Below are 18,472 nucleotides of genomic sequence, written 5' to 3'. Positions count from 1 at the left end.
AAGAGAACTGGCCCTAAAATGAAGCCCTGCAGAACCTCACCTGTGAATGGCCTCCAAACTGATGTACTCCATCACATTTATAACCCTATGAGCCCAGCCTGTAACACAGTTGTCCACCAATTGTGTTTGGTCCTAACCTAGCTGTATGCTGGACATTTTGTTGAGGACACTGTGAGTAACTAAGGCATTACTAGAGAGCAAGTGATACAGCATGGAATACTTGACTTCTTTGAGAATGCTAATAGTATTTGTTGTATGTAACACTACGATGTCCTAATTTTGCTTCTGTTCCACCTAAAGAATAAGAATTTCATTACAAGAAAAAAAAAAGGATTTTTTTTCTCCATAAAAGATGAGCGCTGATACTATTGCTAGCAAACCCTTTCAATCTACTACAGTATATTCATCTTCTTTCTGTATTGTCACCAGGTTGAACAATTAACAAATCATTTAAAAGAAAAAACAGACAAGTGCAGCGAGCTTTTGCTTTCTAAGGAGCAACTTCAGAGAGATATACAAGAACGAAATGAAGAAATTGAGAAATTAGAATGCAGAATAAGAGAACTGGAACAAGCTTTAATCATCAGCGCAGATAACTTGCAAAAGGTATTCTTGGTTTAAAATTATAATGTATTTATTCCTTTCTTATTTTCTTGAGAACAAAGCAGTATATCCTTTTGATTTGTTTCTTATTAAACAAGTCAAGTAACTAATTTTAATGCATGTTTATAGGTGGAGGAAAGGAAACAATTTGGCACCATTTTTGTAAAAGGAGAATTACCTCTTGAAATACAACTGCAAGCTGAACGAGAAGCTGTGGACAGAAAAGAAAAGGAGGTAAGATGTCTGTGTAATGTTTCCACTGATAGTTTGGATTATTTGTTTTTGCTTACTTTTGAATATAGTAAACTATGCAGATAAAAATTTAAACAGATGAAATAGCTGTCCAAATCCCTTTGAAGTTCTCTTGTGAGCTGTAGTTGTTGTTATAATTTCTGTTAATGCTTATGAGTTACAAGAGAGTTTCTGTACTCAAAGTTCAGCCTAATTAAGAAAATATTCATAGTGATCTTAGCTGATTTTTAGTGTGTTTTAAAATTCCATTCAGAGACTCAGAATGTCACCAAGTATATATTCAACTGTTTTTGCCTACCAAACTCTTCTTTTTACAGAAGACATTGCACTTGAAAATTACAGCATTTAATGTTTGCTATGGTTGTCTGTTCTTTTTTCACTACTTGTTTTGTGAGCATAGGTCACAAACCTTGAAGAACAACTGGAGCAGTTTCGAGAGGAGTTAGAAAATAAAAATGAAGAAGTTCAGCAGTTGCACATGCAACTAGAAATTCAGCGAAAGGAGTCTACTACACATTTGCAAGAGCTTGAACAAGAGAACAAATTATTTAAGGTAATTATGTAACTGGGAAGCCTAGAACTTTATTTTCCCTTCTCAGAAACAAATTCTTGAAAAATGCCAAGATGTCAAATTATTTCTTTTTCTCAAGCATTTTGCAGTTCAACTTGCAAAATACTAAAAAATTTGTATAATAACTTCTTATTCCATAAGATGTGTTGTTCCTATACCTTAATATTCATACAAAAATATGCAGAAGATGTCATGTATAACTGTAACGTGATTTTGATTTTTTTGTGGGTTGGATTTTTTTTTTGCAGGATGAAATGAAAATACTGGGACTGGCTATCCAGAAATCTGAAGATGCCACCATAAAAGACCATCACTTAGTGGCTGGGAAACTTGCTCACATCATGCAAGAAAAGGAGCAAGAAATAGATAATCTTCATGAACAGATTGCAAAACTGCAACAGCAACTTGAAGGCACAACTGACAACAAAGTACATACTTTTGAAATCTTTTTTCAGAGTCCTGCCTTGTTGCTAGCTTTAAGAATAGTAAAAATGTGAATAACGTATTTCCCTTTACAGTATCTTCTGTTCCTGCTTTAATTTAAAAATATTAATGTTTCAGTATCAAACAGTGTTTTAACACTGATCTGCTTTTCCTCCTCCACTCTTTTTATACTGTGAATACATTATACTTGCTTTCTGCTTGTTTTTGTGCATTATTTCTGTTTCATTTTTTGTCTAAAGCTCTTCTTTCCTTATTCTTCTTGTACTTCTGAAAATTTAGTGTTGTTTAGGTAGCTGGACTGAATCTCAGCATGTGTTTTACCATCTTGCAGGGGCTAACCTTCAGTTATGTCCAACAGTGAAACCTGTTAGACTTACTGTTCATTTTAGTAGCTGAACTTCTCGTGAGCTTGTATAAATGCTTTGCCATCATGCTGATGTTGGCAACATATTTAATCCAGTTTTGAAATGTGGCGGTTGTACAAGCAACAAGCTGTCTTCTCTTAAAAAAAAAATAGAGCAAATAAAGCAGATTCATCTTTATGTACTGTTTAACACTGATAGTTTTCTGCTACGTTTCAATCGTGTTCTTATGAAAATAAGCTTCCCTTGCTCTGGCATACTTGCAATTTATACAGATATAATAAACTTGATTTCAATAGTTACGCTACATATTTTGTATTCATGTAAGTAGAAGAAACTGGCCTCTGGTCTCATATTTTTTGTAGCAGAAACATTGGATATTTTCAGTGGAAGAATGTTGCATTCTGACTTTTTAAAACATGAAATTTTTTAGTCATAAACCTTGTCCCCAGAGCCCTAATTATTCAGTAAGGTAATAATAAAAACTCTTTCACCCGTCAGCAGCTCAGTGTTTAGCAGAACATTTCACTGAGGCGTATTGGATCCACTGAAATGAAATAGAGCTTTGACTGGATAATTTCACTGAGTTTGTGCGTGCTACTTTTACTTATAATGAATCTCAGTGAATAATTAGAAAATTTTGAATTGGATTTAGGAAAGTGCATTTAGAAAAGATCATATTTCAGGAATCTAGAACAACTCTGCTTTATATAATGACCATGGTAAGAGAGTTACATTTCTTGCCTTGAAGAAAATACTTAGGACTTAGGTGTAGTTCATTTTAATGATTGGTTCTTTTCCTGTAGTATAATTCCATTTTCTTAATTTCATCTTCTTACCCTGTTTTAGTTTCCAGAACATTAAATAATTACTGTTTGCTTGTGTATGAGATCAGCATTAAAAAATGAATAGATCATCCTTAGGTTAATCCCTTTCTTAATCCTATGGACATCTTCATCCCACAAAGTGCTTTTCTTTTAATAGCTCTATATGCCTTGTGTGGCCCTTTATTCTACTGTTATGAAGAAGAAAAGCTGTTAAGCTCACTGGATAGCAGCCAGCAGGGTCGATGTTCTTTTCTTCTGAAAACCAAGGCCTTGTTCACATTTTCTTTAGTGCTTTTGAGCTTCCTTCAGTCTTGATCACATTTTTCATTTATTCTTAAACCTATTATAATTAATACAAAGTTATTTTAGTGTTTAATTAACTAAACCTAATAAAATAGTGAGAGATAAAGGGAAAAACACAGCTACTTTAGTAATAAATTTTGTTTTCTTTCTTTCTTTTTCTCCTCTTCCTAATAATTTGTAAAAGGCCCTTTTACTGTTCTTAACTATTTTATATACCATAACTATTTTCATTTCACATTCTTCCTTTCAGAATATTCTTGAGAAATTTCCTTTTGTGTTGGTTTTTGTTTGTTTGTTTGTTTTTTCAATTCCAGTGTATAAGCACTGCTCAATTCAGATCTCCAGACATTCTATTAGGAAAATATATCCACTTATTATTTTGACTTTATAGTGAGATTTCAGTGTTCTTATATAATCTTTTGAGGTATTGCTTCTACTACAATTTAATAAGTGGTTTTTATGGTTAATTTTATAAATCTTACTCTGTTTGGAGTCTGCTTGTCATATTTTTCCTTTTGATAAGATTTTTTAAAAAACTTGTTAAATTTATTTTCATGAATCATTTGATTTTTTTGTGTGTGCTTTTTCCCATTTATTTCTTATTAGAAATGGATATAAGATGGCTTCTTTTTCTCTGTATTACAGAGTCACCAGTCTCATATTTGCTTAGTTACATCCTTCAATGAATTTCTTTGAATTTTATGTCCTTTGCATAAAATTGTAGAATCGTCTTGGGCTGTTTTAATTTTCAGAGGAAAGGAAAAGCTAAATCTTTAGTGTAAACTGTTGGGAAAAAGCATTGTGAACACTGGGACTTCAGCATTTCGTACATCTGTAAATATTATGAATGCTTTCACTTCATTTGATACTTTCACTCCTACATACAGAGTTTATTAAGGTCACAGACTTTGTCATTCCTATGTGAAGGTATCTTGATTGTCACAGACCTTTACAAGGGACGTGCCATCAAGAAGTTCACTTATAACATACCTTTATGTACAAGACACTGCAAACCGTGAAAAAACTGTTATTGTGAAGTCCAGGAACTGGAGTAAACTGAAGGTTTTGTAGTTACTCATTATTGTTGCACAACTTTTTTGTTGTGCTTTTTTGCAGGTTTTTGAAGAACAAAATGAGCATATACGGGACCTTGAAGCCCAGGTAGAATGTCTGAAAAGTGATCAAGAACGTGTGAAGAGAAAGAATGATGAGGAAATAGAACAGTTGAACGATGTAATTGATAAGCTTCAGCAAGAACTGGCAAATATTGAACAAATACCTGCAGATTTCACTGCTTTTCATGAGGATGCTGACAGTCTGAAACACACACTTGAAACAGTTCTGGCAGAAAAAGAGGCTTTGGAGAAGCAAGTAGAAAGTATTAATTTAGAGGCATCTCAAACAAAGAATGAGCTTGAGGAAACTAAGTTAGAAATGAACCAGCTAAAGCAAGAAATGAACGTTTTAAGAAAAGAACATGAAGAAGTAACAGAGAAGTATAAGTGTGCACTGATGAAAGGTGATAGAGAAAAAACAGAAGTTGGGAGCAACAGGAAAACTGAGGAAATGGATGAAGTCTCATGTGAGATGACAGAACTGCGAGATCAAACCCAGCTCGGGTCTTCTGATGAAAATACAAGGATCACCATTAGCAAGATGGAGGTGCAGCTGCAGCAACTTCAGGCATGCATTAAGGAGAAAGATTCAGAACTGTGTCAGTCCTACAATGAAATAAAAGATCTGAAAGAACAAGGAAAAGCTGAAAGAGAAATGCTTGGAAATAAAATATTGGAACTAGAGAAAACACTCATGGAAAAAGTCGCAGCTGCCCTCGGGAGTGAGGTTCAGCTAAATGCAGTCCAAGAACAAGGGAAATTCTTGAGAAAAATTCAGGAAACTTCAGAATGTCTGGAGGAAGTAAGCAAGCACCCCCAGACAGAAGGTGTGAGTGATATTACTGAAAATGAGGTAGAATCAGAAGTATCACTCTTAACACAGAGGCTTAGAGAGGTGGAGGAACAGCTGGCAAAGACAAATCACAGCTTGGAGCAAGAAAAAGAAAATGTAAAAGTTACACAACAGGAATCTAAATTGAAAGAAGAGAGGCTATTGGAACTTCAGCAATTACTAGAAGAGGTTCAAGAGAAACACAGAAGTGAGATTCAGAAATACATTAAACAAGAAGAAATGCAGACATATCTGGTAATTATATGCAATTTTCTTTTGGCATGCTTTCACTAAAATCATTTCCTTGTGTGTAAACTGTAACAAATGCAAAACTTCACACAACTAGCAATAGAAATATCCTGCTGTGTGGAGTAGATATTCATTTCTCATTTATTCTTGGAGTTACAGGAAGAAAAATACATTATTTTAGATGAACTCTACTATCAATTTTGTTTTGCATTAATTGATTTGAATTTTGAGCATATACTTTCTTATTATTACTTTGAATTTGCATGTATTGGGGAGAATCACACTTTTGGCAAGAAGTAGACCAATCAAAATGGCAGAATCTTCTGGAAGAAGGTTCAGAATGGATAAGGGAGTGATAGTAGTTTGTCTGAACATTTTTATTTGTTTATAGAATTATAGAACCATACAAGTTGTCTGTACAGGCTGCCCAGAGAGGCTGTGGATGCCCTAGAGGTGTTCAAGGCCAGATTGGATGGGGCCCTGGGCAGCCTGGTCTAGTATTAAATGGGGAGGTTGGTGGCCCTGCATGCAGCGGAGGGTTGGAGATTCATGATCCTTGAGGTCCCTTCCAACCCTGTCCATTCTGTGATTCTGTGAGCTTGGAAAGACCACTAAAATCATGAAGTCCAACCACCAACTCATCACCACCACACCACTGAATCATCTCACTCAGTGCCACATCTACCCTTTTCTTGAAAATGTCCAGGGATGGTGACTTTACCACCTCTGTGGGCAGCCCATTCCAGTGCCTCACCACTCTTTCTGAGTAGAAATTATCCAGCCAAAACCTCCCCTGGCAACTTAAACCATTACCATTAAGTATGCTTTGATTTTTGTTTTACGTTGTTTTCTTTCTTGCCTTGATTCCAAGTATGTTTCTTACTGGTAGCTTTCACAAATGTATATTTGTCCTGATTCACATCCATCACTGGTTACGTTGCATCTGAATTTAAAACCTTTGTAGTTCATTGGGCCTAATTAAAGAAGTTGGGCTTGCTTGCTGAAGTTCAGAGAGGTTGTGAAACCCAGTACTGGATCAGAAAAGGTTCGAAGACCTTTCATCAAAGGACAGATTGAATGAATGTCATATATGTGTTATAAATTCAGTGATATTATCAGACTTTATTTCCTACTGGCTGTTGACCTTCCTCCCCGTGCCTTCTAGATGGTCTTTACTTCCACAAGAAACCAGTTTGTAGGAGTTAATCAAGGAAAAGGTTCTTAATTTTTAGAGGATGTGTTAATTGAAATAAGATAGATTTGTTTTTCCCTGTCTTGAAGGAATGGGGCTGTTCAGTCTGGGGAGAAGGAGGCTTATTGCTCTCTTCCATTATCTGAAAGGTGCTTACAGCAAGAGCGGGGTTGGTCTCTTCTCATTGGTGACAGGATGAGGGGAAATGGCCTGAAGTTGTGCCATGGAAAGTTTAGGTTGGATATCAGGAAAACCTTTACAGAAAGGGTTGTTAAGCACTGGAATAGGCTCCCCAGGAAGGTGGTTGAGTCACCATCCCTGGATGTGTTTAAAAACTGGATGTTAGAGTTAGGGTGGTATGGTTAGGTTGAGGTTGGACTTGATGATCTTTGAGGTCATGAAAGACTCTCATTACTTTCATGTGTGATTTTAGTAAATCAGCATGAGTAATCAATGTTATTAATTCTTGATTGTTCATAAGATTCTTCCTCTTTTTCCGTACCTTGTGTTGCATCATAGGCAGAAGCACAACTCACGGAGAGACAAAATGATAATGCACTTTCTAATGAACTTGAACTAGAGAAAGTTAAAGAAGAAGCAGCTGCTGCTAAGGAAGAACTGAGCAGTTGCAGAGAAGAGACAGAAAAACTTCACAAGGAGCTATCAGTAAGAACCAGATTGTTCTCTAATGTATTTAAAGCAAATTATTACGAAGGACTGATTATAACTTTTGCTATTTTCTAAAACATCCTGTAGAGAGCATGCCACTAGGAATAACAGTTGTTCATTACCTATTGTCAGTGCAATAGAGGTGATGGTGTAGACCAAAACTTCATTTAATGCCGGAGATTTATAATCCAATCCAATGCAACACTGGATCTAGAGGTGTATTTCTTAAGATAGTATATTTGTCACCATGTGTCATAGCCACTTTAAAATAGAACTAGACTGAGTTGCAGCTGTATAGAGAGTTGTTTAGGTCTTGTTTATTTCCAAGGATTTGGAGGAACTGTGATTCAGATTCTCTGTATTTACAGGTAAAAGAAGCAAATCTGGTACACCTTCAGGAAGATCTGTGCAAAGTCAAAGAGAAGCTAGTTCAAGTAGAAGAGAAACTTGCAAATTATGTGAGAATGGAAAAGGACATGGCAAAAACTGAAAGCAGAAAAGATGCAGAAATACTGTGTGATTTGCTAACCAGCGAGTCTACTGGGAAAAGCACATCTTCACAGACAGACAAGACTGTGAATATCAGCAGCTATATCCAGACTTCACCAGTCCTTGTAAAAAATGCAGAAATTCAGATTGACTTGCCAAGTGCCTGCTCTTCTGAAGAGATTGCAGAGATCATAAGAGAATTTAATGAAAAAATTGAGCAAATGCAAGAACTCCATGCTGCTGAAATCATGGACATGGAGACAAGGCATATCTCTGAATCTGAAGCATTAAAGAGAGAGAAGTTTGTTGCAGTACAAGTATTAACTGATGAATGTAATGCTTTAAAAGAAGTCATAGAGAGTCTACGAGCTAAAGAAGTATGTATCCTATTTTATACTCATTGAAGTACTTTGGTTTCTGCTTTTGCTCCTGCTACAGAAATTTCCATTTAAAATCTGTGAACAACCGTTAATGAACATTAATGTAGAGATCTTAAGTGCTGTGATGTTTCTATGGCCTATGGGGAGATTGTGCACCACTTCTCAGCAATTCAAATTTGGGAGTGTGTTCAACTGTTAGATGCTATTCCTGAATCTATCATGCTCTGTGAAGTGGGGACAAGTGCAAGTCACACTACTGAACACCATCTTTTAAGTCTCCATTCTGATTACTTTCACTGCAGGGGAAACTGAAGAGAGACACTCGTGTCATTTTAGGCTTTAGAATTAGCTCCTATACTAAGAGTGGGTGTGAGATTATTCAAGGTCTGACTGCTGTCTTTTCTGAACACAGGGAATCCCGATTTCTGGATTAGCACATTCTCCACCATATCAAGCTAGAGATGGATGTTCTAGTGGTAAGAAACTTGTTTTAGAAGATTTCACGTGATCAACATTATAAATGAAATTTGCATTTTAATAGCAAGTTTACTGTTAAAGAGTTTGTGTTCTAAGGAACAAAAACTGCTCCCCAGATCAAAGCAGAGCTATTATTACCCTAGAAGAAGGGTTCTGAGCATTCAAGCATATCATGTCTATTAAACTGTTACAGAAGAGAAAAATGATGGGATTGAAGATAGGTTGAGTCAAGATATTTGATGCCGTTTTTATCTTCCAATTGGACTGTCTATCTGTATTCTTCTTACATATTCCAGTATGTCTTCATCATAACTCTGTCGTATCTTGATGAATTGAAAGCTACTAGTCCTTAGCAGTGAGAAATGATGGCACGTTCAGACTTCCTCAGGAGCAACAGAAATTATTAATGCAATCCTTGTCATATACAAAGACTAAGCATACAAGAAGAGTCATTTAGCAGATGTAGTTGTGTAAATAAATTGTTTTTCTTTTAAAATAGTAATTTAAATTTTGATGTTTTGGAGTGGGAGGGTAGTGTTTGGTTTGATTTGTTTTTTTGCTGGCACTGATTTGAAATGGGAAAACTGAAAAACAAATAGTCTCCAGGCATAGAATCAACTGTGGTGACATGCAGCCACGTTATAACAAAAATATTTTTTTGATGTCTCTTCTTCAAAGTTTCACAGTAATCCAGCTTTCATGTTTTTCTCTCCTTTTATTTTAGATTCCAGTTCAGACTGGAGTCAAGGAATGTATCTTGCTCAGACCCAAGGATCTGACACAATATCGGAAGGACCAGATGAAGGTGAAACTTCAACAGATTTGCTTCCTCAAAAAATTAAGGTAAAATGGAGCTGAGCATTTTTATTGTGGAACAAGAATGGTAGTGCTAAAAGCTTAGGTTAGTTACTGCTTGATTAATGAATAGCCTTTTAGATCGTTTAAAGTGTTAGCTATCCAAATACATTTTAAAACACTTCTGATAGGTGATATATGATACCTTCTGATAGGTGTTTTGTTTGAAATGCCTGTAAGCTACCTAAATTTTTGTTGAATAGAATGTGTTGTTTCATTTAAAACATCTTTCACAGAATTTCAGTAAATTTAAACGTGAATTTTTTAGCAGTAGACTTGTTCTTAACAAGTGATTGAAGTGATGATTATGAAAAATTTAACTCTTAATTATATTTTATTGCATTTCCTATGTAATAATGATGGTGTCACGATCATCTGTTACACAGCCATACTGGTTCTGTAATTATCGACGTGGGATAATAACTGTGTTATGAAAGTAATTCAGTTTGTGTATCATAAACATAAGGGTATCATGCTGTTAATTACTGAAGAAAAAACAACACACAACACAACAAAAGAAAACAGGAGCCTTTTCTGACAAAGACCTAACTTAAATCACAGAACCATAGGATGGCTTGGGTTGGAAGGAACCTCAAAGCCCGTGCAGTTCCAATCCACTGCTGTGGGCAGGTTTGCCCCCCACCAGATCAGACTGCCCAGGGCCCATCCAGCCTGGCCTTGAATAATAATAATGAATAATTTAGTGGTAATTTCAAGAAGTTAATTGAAAAGCTTGCCTAGAAGCACTACAGATCTTTATTTGTAAAAAGTTTCCATCAGCAATCAGTTTTCAATATGAGTATGAATTTGGGTATTCTCATTTGAAACTAGGGGAACACATCTATTTAATAAGCTGTGGTGCTTGGCTAATATAAGGAACTGGGTGATGCTTCTGTTCTTGATATGGGGAAGCACAAGTGGTTTCCTTGTGCTGGTCGACACAGAAAGTACCAGTATTTCAGTGTGTATGAGATACCATCATTAATTGTCAGGACTGATGTTTCTGATTTCTTTTGGTATTTATTGTAGGGTTTGCTGAGAGCAGTCCATCGTGAAGGCGTACAGGTGCTGTCTCTCACTGAATTTCCATATGGTGAAAGAGAAATGCCACCTCTTAAGCAAGGGCCAGAATCTTGGCTTGAGGAGAGGAAAGCCTTTCTAAGCACCATTTCGTCTTTGAAAGACCTGATTTCAAAAATGCAACTTCACAGAGAAGCTGAGGTATAAACAATATTGTAAGATTCTTTCTGAAACAAAACTGATTTATGAGAACCTTATAAAGCACACACATAATTCAGTTTTAAATACTGCAAAGATATCGCTACAAGCCAAGATTTCAGAAATAGGCAGTAAAGCTGCATGTTGCACTTTCTGTTAACAAAATATACCTTCAGTTATGCCTGTATTTGCTAACTTCTGATACTGATTTACCTTTTTAAAAACAATAGTATGGAATTGTATCTGGAAAGCATGTTTCCAGCAGCTGCTAAACTGACAATTTGTGAGAGGAAAGAGGAAAAAACTTGGTGAAGTTGAGCATTTATGCATGCAGAAGAAATCAGGTGTACAAAAATGTATCCATTTGTATGAATGAATGTTATGTAAGAGATGTCCAATATTCCACTAAAAACACACGTTTTGCATGCATGATAACAGTTCTTGGTGTTATCGTTGAATTCTGCTAACTGTTTAAATTGGTACTTGCTGTTGTAGATCTATGCAAGTTCTGAACCTCTTGAAGGCGACTCAGACTGGCGAGGAGAACTCCTGTGTGCCATTCAACAAGTTTTTGTGAGGGAACAAAATGTTCTGCTTGCTGTGTTTCAAACTGAACTTGCAGAACTGGGCGCAAGAGATGCTGTGGTACTGATGAGTCAGTTAGAGCACAGGCTACAAGAGCAGGTAACATAAAACATACTCAAGTCAAGGTTTGTTTACATTTATTTTGGTTTTTACTTTTAAATGTATAAATTCTTTGAAAAATATATGTAGCTATGGCAGATCAGACAGCTGAAAATGAAGTATGTCTTATAGGAAGAAGAGATTTGTTTAACAAGAAGAGCTTTTGTAGGCACAAGGTACAGGAAAAATACAACCTTTGGAGTAAGTAAATAAATAATAGAAATAGTTATCCTGAGTTTGATTCCATTAATTATAATTATGCTACACTGTGTAAGAGGAAAAGTTTACGTACATGAAGCATGTTATAAGAAGAGGAAGTAATAATGTTGCGGTGAAACAGAGAGGTCACTTACTCTCCTGTGGTACATGGAAGGATTAGTGAGGAACTTAATAATTCACCACAAAGCTGATAGTTCTGATTCTAGAATTTTGATGCCCAGCAGGGGAATTAGAAAGAGTTCTTTGTAATATTTGAATATCGTGCTAATTGTGGCTTAGTTTAAAATGTTTTGAATATATGTGGGCTGTGAATATATAAATGGATTTAATGTCCACACAATAGACACACGCTCTAGTAAAATCCAGAGTTTTTATTTTAAGTGTTTTTGATCTTAACAGGCAATTAACCAGAGAACTGCTGTGGACTGTCTTCATGATGCAGACAGAAGAAGTTTGCTAATGGAGATTCAAGTGTTGCATGCTCAGATGAACAGTATGAAAAATAACCCAAAGAGAGAACAAGAAATTGATTCAAAAAGCCAAGGTGATTTCAATGGTATTTCCTACATATTTTCATGCCACTGCTGTTCTAATTGTAAGTGGATAACTGTTGACTTTTTTTGTTCTCTGATTTTGATGCTCAACTTACGATCTGAGCATACTTACTTCTTATTTTTTAATCTAATCGGAGTAACTTTTCAAAGATTTAAATATCAGCTGTGTTCTTATGACTTGTGTCATAAGTGACACAAAATTGTTTCAACTGCTATAAAAATTGAGTATTTTAAGATTATTTTCTGTGCTTTCTGAACTTTTCCAAGCTGGGTGGTAAATCAAGAGGAAGAACGAACAACAAAAAGTTCAGAGAGCAACTGTACTTTAAACTCAAGCTGTAAGTGCTTTCAGTGTTTTGTCACCAATATTTGGTCAAAAGTATGTGTATGTAGCTACCAAATGATAGGTACGAATGTGGTTGTTCAGATGGTTTTTAAATCATTCAAGGAATTGAAGTGATTTCTTGGAAAGGGTGAAGTGTTTTCCAGGGCAGAAGACAGGTTTGTTTTCGCACCACTATTTAAAGAAAATGTTTTTTGAAAATATCACTGTGATAGCCTTGTGCTCATTCGCTGTGCTGTGGGAAACTGGACCCAAATGAACGGTGTTGTTTGATTACTAGACTAATATCCTTGTTAATGGTGCTCCCATTAGAAATGCTGGAGTACAGCATGCAGCAGAAGCAGTCACAGATACTGGAGATGCAAGTGGAGCTCCGGAGTGCGAAGGACAGAGCGGCTGAGCTTCAGGAACAGTTAAATTCAGAGAGAATGATGAGTGCTGAACTGAAGAATGAACTTGCCCAGGCCAAATTAGAGCTTGAAACAACCCTGAAAGCACAGCACAAGCACTTCAAGGACCTAGAAACCATCAGGTACAGATTTTAGTTTCAACTTTTCAGCATTGACAGCAAATGTGATAATTTCTGTGCCACCTGAAATCACAGTACTGATTTTATTAAGGAATTTGGTCTCATGTAATGTAAATGAGTCTCAGTTTTTCTGGAGAACATGCCTCCCAAAAAATAGACTTTGAGCGTTGCTTTGCTATGGCCAACAACAGAGGTACCAAAGTATTTGGCACTCAGGAAAGTCATAACTATGAATGTCTTCACCAGACTGGGGTGTCTTTATACAGTATCATAACGTCAGTGATAGCAAATAATCACACAGTTCGAGTTGATATCACCTTACAGACTACCTTATAACTTTTACAGATCCTTTGAGACAAATGAGAAGATGCTTTCTCCCTGCACCCTTTTGAACTTTGTCCAATGACTGGATTAAGTTGAATGCCAGCTGCTAACTCATGAGACAAGACAGCTATAAAGTTAGGAGTGCAGACATGCTTCTTCAGTCATTTTTGAGCTATGCAGCTCTTTTTGATGGTGGAGTTATTTTTTCTAAATAGGCTTTTCATTTTTATTCTACTCCACAAACACAAGATAAAAGAAGTATCATGTAACTGATGTAACCAGCAGTATGATCTAACTGCCCACTTCTATTTTAGGACTGAAGTTAAAGAAAAAGCAGCTGAGCTGGATGTTCTCAAGGATACAATGGCCAGCGAACAGAAGAAATCAAGAGAGTTACAGTGGGCTTTGGAAAAGGAGAAAGCTAAAATGGAACGCAGTGAGGAAAGACGAAGAGAAGAGCTTGAGGTATTCCTTCCATATTCCCAAATAGCCTGAAACATTAAGGAGCATGCAGATTCTTTTGGTCAATATTTAATCTTGAGTTACATTTTTGTCCAGTGTGTTCATGTCTTTGTCCATGTTCATGTCTTAAATAGCAGCATTATTCCATCTAGAGCTGAAAAAAGGAGTGTGACACTTTAAATAACAGGAATTTTACAACTGTGTGTGTCATGTTCAATGCAGAAATACTCTGTTCTGTAGAATATGTTGAACAGCTGTTAAAGGAGACACTGCTAACATTACTACAGGTATCCTAGGACATCACCGAGACAAAAAAAGCAGTCAGTTCAATAACACAGATTTATTTACATCTTGGAAACTCACAGCTTTAGAAAATACAAGGAATTAGTTTTCTTCAACTTCAGATCTATAGCTGCCTTATAAAAAGCATTATTTTTGGAGATGACCTGATTTTAGAGTATAGGCACCTATAATAATCTGAGCTGTATCTGCAGCATTTGGAGTATTGTCACATTAATTTGTGAACAGCACAACTTGTTAAAAGCAAAGTGTGTACAACTAGCATTTTTGCAACTTGCCTAACATAAGGCAAAGTGCGTGTGAATGGTTGTAATTATTTTTTTCCTTCTGTTTTCATATGGAAGGATTTAAAATTTTCACTTGAAGATCAAAAACAAAAGAACTTACAGTTAAACGAGCTTTTGGAAGAAGAGAAACAACTGTCAAGTGATCTGCAACAGAAAATTGAATCCCAAGAAGCACTCAATGCTGCCCAGCTGTCACGTGAACGAGGCCGTAATTCTGAGCTGCAGGTTCTTCTTGAATCAGAGAAGGTTCGAGCTCTTGAAATAAGCAGTGCACTAGAAAGGGAAAAAGAACTATGTGCTCAGCTTCAAAGCGCTGAACATAAGGGGCAAGCTGGAACACCTAATCCATCTGAGGAATTACTTAAAGAGCTGCAGAAACAAATGGATGAAAAGCATGACCGTATAGTGGAGTTAGTGAGTGAGATGGAGAAGTATAAACTGGAATCTGTGCAAGTGAGACAGCAAATGGAAAAAGAGAGGCAAATCCAGAGAAAAGCATTACAAGCAGAACAAGATGCTAACATAATAGCACAGAAGAAACTCCATGAACTGGAGTCCAAAGTAGAAGACCTTCAGTGGCAACTGGGACAAAAGGAGCAAGAGGTTCATAAACTGGGGAATGAGACAAAGAAGTTGCAGGAAGTAATCCAAGAACTACAGATGAAGGAGCAGGAGAGTGAAAGGGAAAAGGAAGCTGAAAGAACACCAATCCACAATCAAAATGAGGTATGGTAGGTCTGAGAGCAATGTGTGATTCTGAACTGTGCAATTTTGCTTTTAATTCTTTTGTTCAATTACTGTTGTTTGTTACTGTGCGTTTAATCTATAAAATAGTGGCAAGTTACATGTGCCAAAATATAGGCACCAGAGAAAGGGGGGAAGCACTCTTGTTTTGCTGTCTGAAACTATTCACTCGCATCCTCTGAGAATGAAGCTGCAGAGATGTGTAAGGAGAAGAGTGAGCAGGAGATATGTGTCTGAGTGTATACATGCACTTTATATTTAAATATAGTACAAAAAGAATATTCCCCTCACCAGTCTTGTGAATGAGTTCGGGAGTACTCCAGACCAGGGCTCTTAATCTACACTAAGGTCCATGAACAACTAGTGGTCTTTGAAACATCAAAAAGTGATCTCCCAACAACTGCAAGAATTAAATGAATATGTAGTCAAACAAACATAGGAGTGAATTTGTATAAGTTAGCAAATAGAATAGAAGAAATCAATGTAGGAAAATAATTTCAGAATTTAGCCTAATATTTAGTCTATTAGAAGTTGGAACCACTGTTGTCAGTGAGCTTTTCTCCTTCATAAAAGGTTTGGGCAGTTCTGTAATGGTTTTTAAATGACTTTTAAAACTCTTTAGAAACTCTCCTGTAAGATGTAAATGATGATCAGCGAGTGCTGAGTGCATAGTCTGAAAGGAGGTTGTTGACAGGAGACTTGCCTCTCTGCTATCCATGTATTTTGCCCATCCCAGAATCATTGCTTTCTCTTAGGCAGCTGTTTCTCTTTGGAGCCAGGAAGGACACTTTTGTCTTCATCAAATTTTGCTACTATTTTTAATCTGAAGCATTGGCAACTATCAGTAGTTTGCAGTAGCTGATAGCACCAGATGCCCTGATCAGAGGCAACTGTGAGCACTGTGATCAAGGAACAATTTTCCCTTTGATCAGGTTGCAGTGGCCCATGAGGCATTTTCCCCTCATTAGCAGTAGACAGCACGATTTGCTGTCCAGGATCTGCCAGGGGTTCCAAATAATGAGTCTTCTACTGTTTCCTGTGACATTTACAATACCCTGCATTTTTTTTTTCCCTTCAATAGCACCTCACCGTCATCAAATATCCAAAGACAATGACCATGGTGGGCATTGTCACTCCCATATCTCTGACTCTGAATTGCTCTGAGAAGCAGGCACAGTTGGTTAAGGAGCTGATGGCATGAAAACCAGAAAGGCTGGTGGCTTCTAATCAGCTGAGTTTACTGAATGAATTCACTTTAGATTTGTGACAGCTAGATCTGAACCAAGAAATGCACCACCTGATACACCATTTGGTAGATGAGAAGGTGGACATGAGCCAGCAGTGTGCACTTGCGGCCCAGAAAGTCAACTGTATTCTGGGCTGCATTAAAAGAGGAGTGGTCAGCAGGGAGAGGGAGGCGATTGTACCCCTCTACTCGGCTCTTCTGAGGCCCATCTGCACTACTGCGTCTGGGCATGGGGTCCCCAGTACAAGAAGGATGTGGAGCTCTTGGAGTGGGTCCAGAAGAGGGCCACTAAGATGATCAGAGGGCTGGAGCACCTCTCCTATGGGGAAAGGTTGAGGGAATTTAGCTTGAAGAAAAGACTCTGGGGAGACCTCATTGCAGCCTTCTGATACTTGAAGGGAGCATATAAACAGGAGGGGAAACAGCTATTTACGAGGGTGGATAGTGATAGGACAAGGGGGAATGGTTTTAAACTGAGACAGGGGTAGGTTCAGATTAGGTGTTAGGAGGAAGTTTTTCACACAGAGGGTGATGATGCACTGGAACAGGTTGCCCAAGGAGGTTGTGGATGCCCCATCCCTGGAGGCATTCAAGGCCAGGCTGGATGTGGCTCTGTGCAGCCTGGTCTGGTGGTTGGTGACCCTGCACATAGCAGGGGGTTGAAACTGGATGATCATTGTGGTCCTTTTCAACCCAGGCCATTCTATGATTCCATGATACCATTCAGATGTAGTTGGAGTGGTACACTACAGCATATAGTGTAGTCACACTGCTGACTACAGAACTATCAGAATTATGATCTGGAATTTTTGAGTGTATTTCAGAATGAAATGCTTCTATTTAAAAGCATTATATTTGAAATGTATTTACATAAGCATATATTTATGTACAGACTACGTGGGACACACCCAATGAAAGAACAAGAAATTGGGTTCTCCAGCAAAAAATGGAAGGAGCTGAGACGAATGAATCAGTGTATCCCACGCTGCCAGGAGGAGGAGGAGACCTCTCTGCGGCTGCTGGAATTCTGGAGGCTGTCAGACAAAAGCTGCAAAGTGCATCTCCAAAGCTAAAGCAATTGGCTCAGAAGGCTGCTAGCAGGTTAGACCAGTCTTCAGCTGCTGATTGTGGTTAATAGCAACCCATGAGCTAATACATTAGGTTTTAATCATAATTCACACACTGAAGCCTAGTTTTTGTGTTGCTCTATGTTCATAGTGTATGCTTCTATTTGCTTGAGATGTGCTGTTAAACAGGATCACAGTGTCCATCGCTCTGCTCTTTCCTGCATGATGTGGTCCTTTATAAGTTACAGCAAAATCACTTTCTTTGCAAACTGATGAATTGAGGTTGGTGTACGTGGAAGATCATTTTATAACAGTTCAATAATTAAAAAATTCACTGTGGAAGGGGAAGAATATAGAGGTTACTGCTACAGCCATGCGTTGTGGTCTATCATCTGAAAAATCAGTGTTTTCTAGTCAAGTGAAATGTATCTTGATTCCTACTATCTCAAGTTAGTCTCCTTAAGGAAAAAAACAGTGTGGGAGGTTTGAATCTGTTTTTTATTTCACTGTGATGGTGATTTGATATTAAAACATTTATTCCAAAACATTTGAGCCAAATGAAATGCATTGGATCTCAAAAATACCCCACAATACTTTTTTTTTTTTTTCTTTTTCACACAGATCAGTGGGAAGCAGAAGAATATCTTTAAAAGCTCTTCATATAGAATAACCTGTATTCAAAATCTGTAGAAACTGTTCAATGCAAATTCATTATGAATTTGAGCCAATTTAATGTATATATCTAAGAGTGACTGAATGCCTTTGAATATGTGGCTGTATCTCCAGTAATTGTGTTGATGTGGTTTGTTGAAGGCCCAGCATGTGTTCACTGTGAAGGCGCTGCTCTGTTGGTCTGACATTGCGGTAACTGAAAT

The 18,472-nt window shown here is 37.2% G+C and overlaps 1 protein-coding gene across 3 annotated transcripts in view; it reads left to right on the top strand.

The window, feature by feature from the left end:
- AKAP9 (A-kinase anchoring protein 9) overlaps positions 1 to 18,472 on the top strand; it is a 102,769-nt gene that overhangs the window by 76,226 nt on the left and 8,071 nt on the right. For all 3 annotated transcript variants that reach the window (XM_042888935.1, XM_042888934.1, XM_042888933.1), the window contains 16 exons: positions 430 to 606; positions 733 to 837; positions 1,256 to 1,408; positions 1,675 to 1,854; positions 4,479 to 5,564; positions 7,270 to 7,416; positions 7,788 to 8,285; positions 8,701 to 8,764; positions 9,490 to 9,608; positions 10,650 to 10,841; positions 11,334 to 11,522; positions 12,141 to 12,285; positions 12,951 to 13,170; positions 13,806 to 13,956; positions 14,598 to 15,266; positions 17,423 to 17,631. In XM_042888935.1, coding sequence (XP_042744869.1) covers positions 430 to 606; positions 733 to 837; positions 1,256 to 1,408; positions 1,675 to 1,854; positions 4,479 to 5,564; positions 7,270 to 7,416; positions 7,788 to 8,285; positions 8,701 to 8,764; positions 9,490 to 9,608; positions 10,650 to 10,841; positions 11,334 to 11,522; positions 12,141 to 12,285; positions 12,951 to 13,170; positions 13,806 to 13,956; positions 14,598 to 15,266; positions 17,423 to 17,631 — 4,304 coding nt within the window. The remainder of the gene's footprint in view (positions 1 to 429; positions 607 to 732; positions 838 to 1,255; positions 1,409 to 1,674; positions 1,855 to 4,478; positions 5,565 to 7,269; positions 7,417 to 7,787; positions 8,286 to 8,700; positions 8,765 to 9,489; positions 9,609 to 10,649; positions 10,842 to 11,333; positions 11,523 to 12,140; positions 12,286 to 12,950; positions 13,171 to 13,805; positions 13,957 to 14,597; positions 15,267 to 17,422; positions 17,632 to 18,472) is intronic.

Source organism: Lagopus leucura, unplaced genomic scaffold, assembly GCF_019238085.1.
Source record: "Lagopus leucura isolate 7727_CA_CO unplaced genomic scaffold, USGS_WTPT01 Super-Scaffold_100157, whole genome shotgun sequence".
Taxonomy (NCBI): domain Eukaryota; kingdom Metazoa; phylum Chordata; class Aves; order Galliformes; family Phasianidae; genus Lagopus; species Lagopus leucura.
This window is presented reverse-complemented; position numbering and strand designations above follow the sequence as displayed.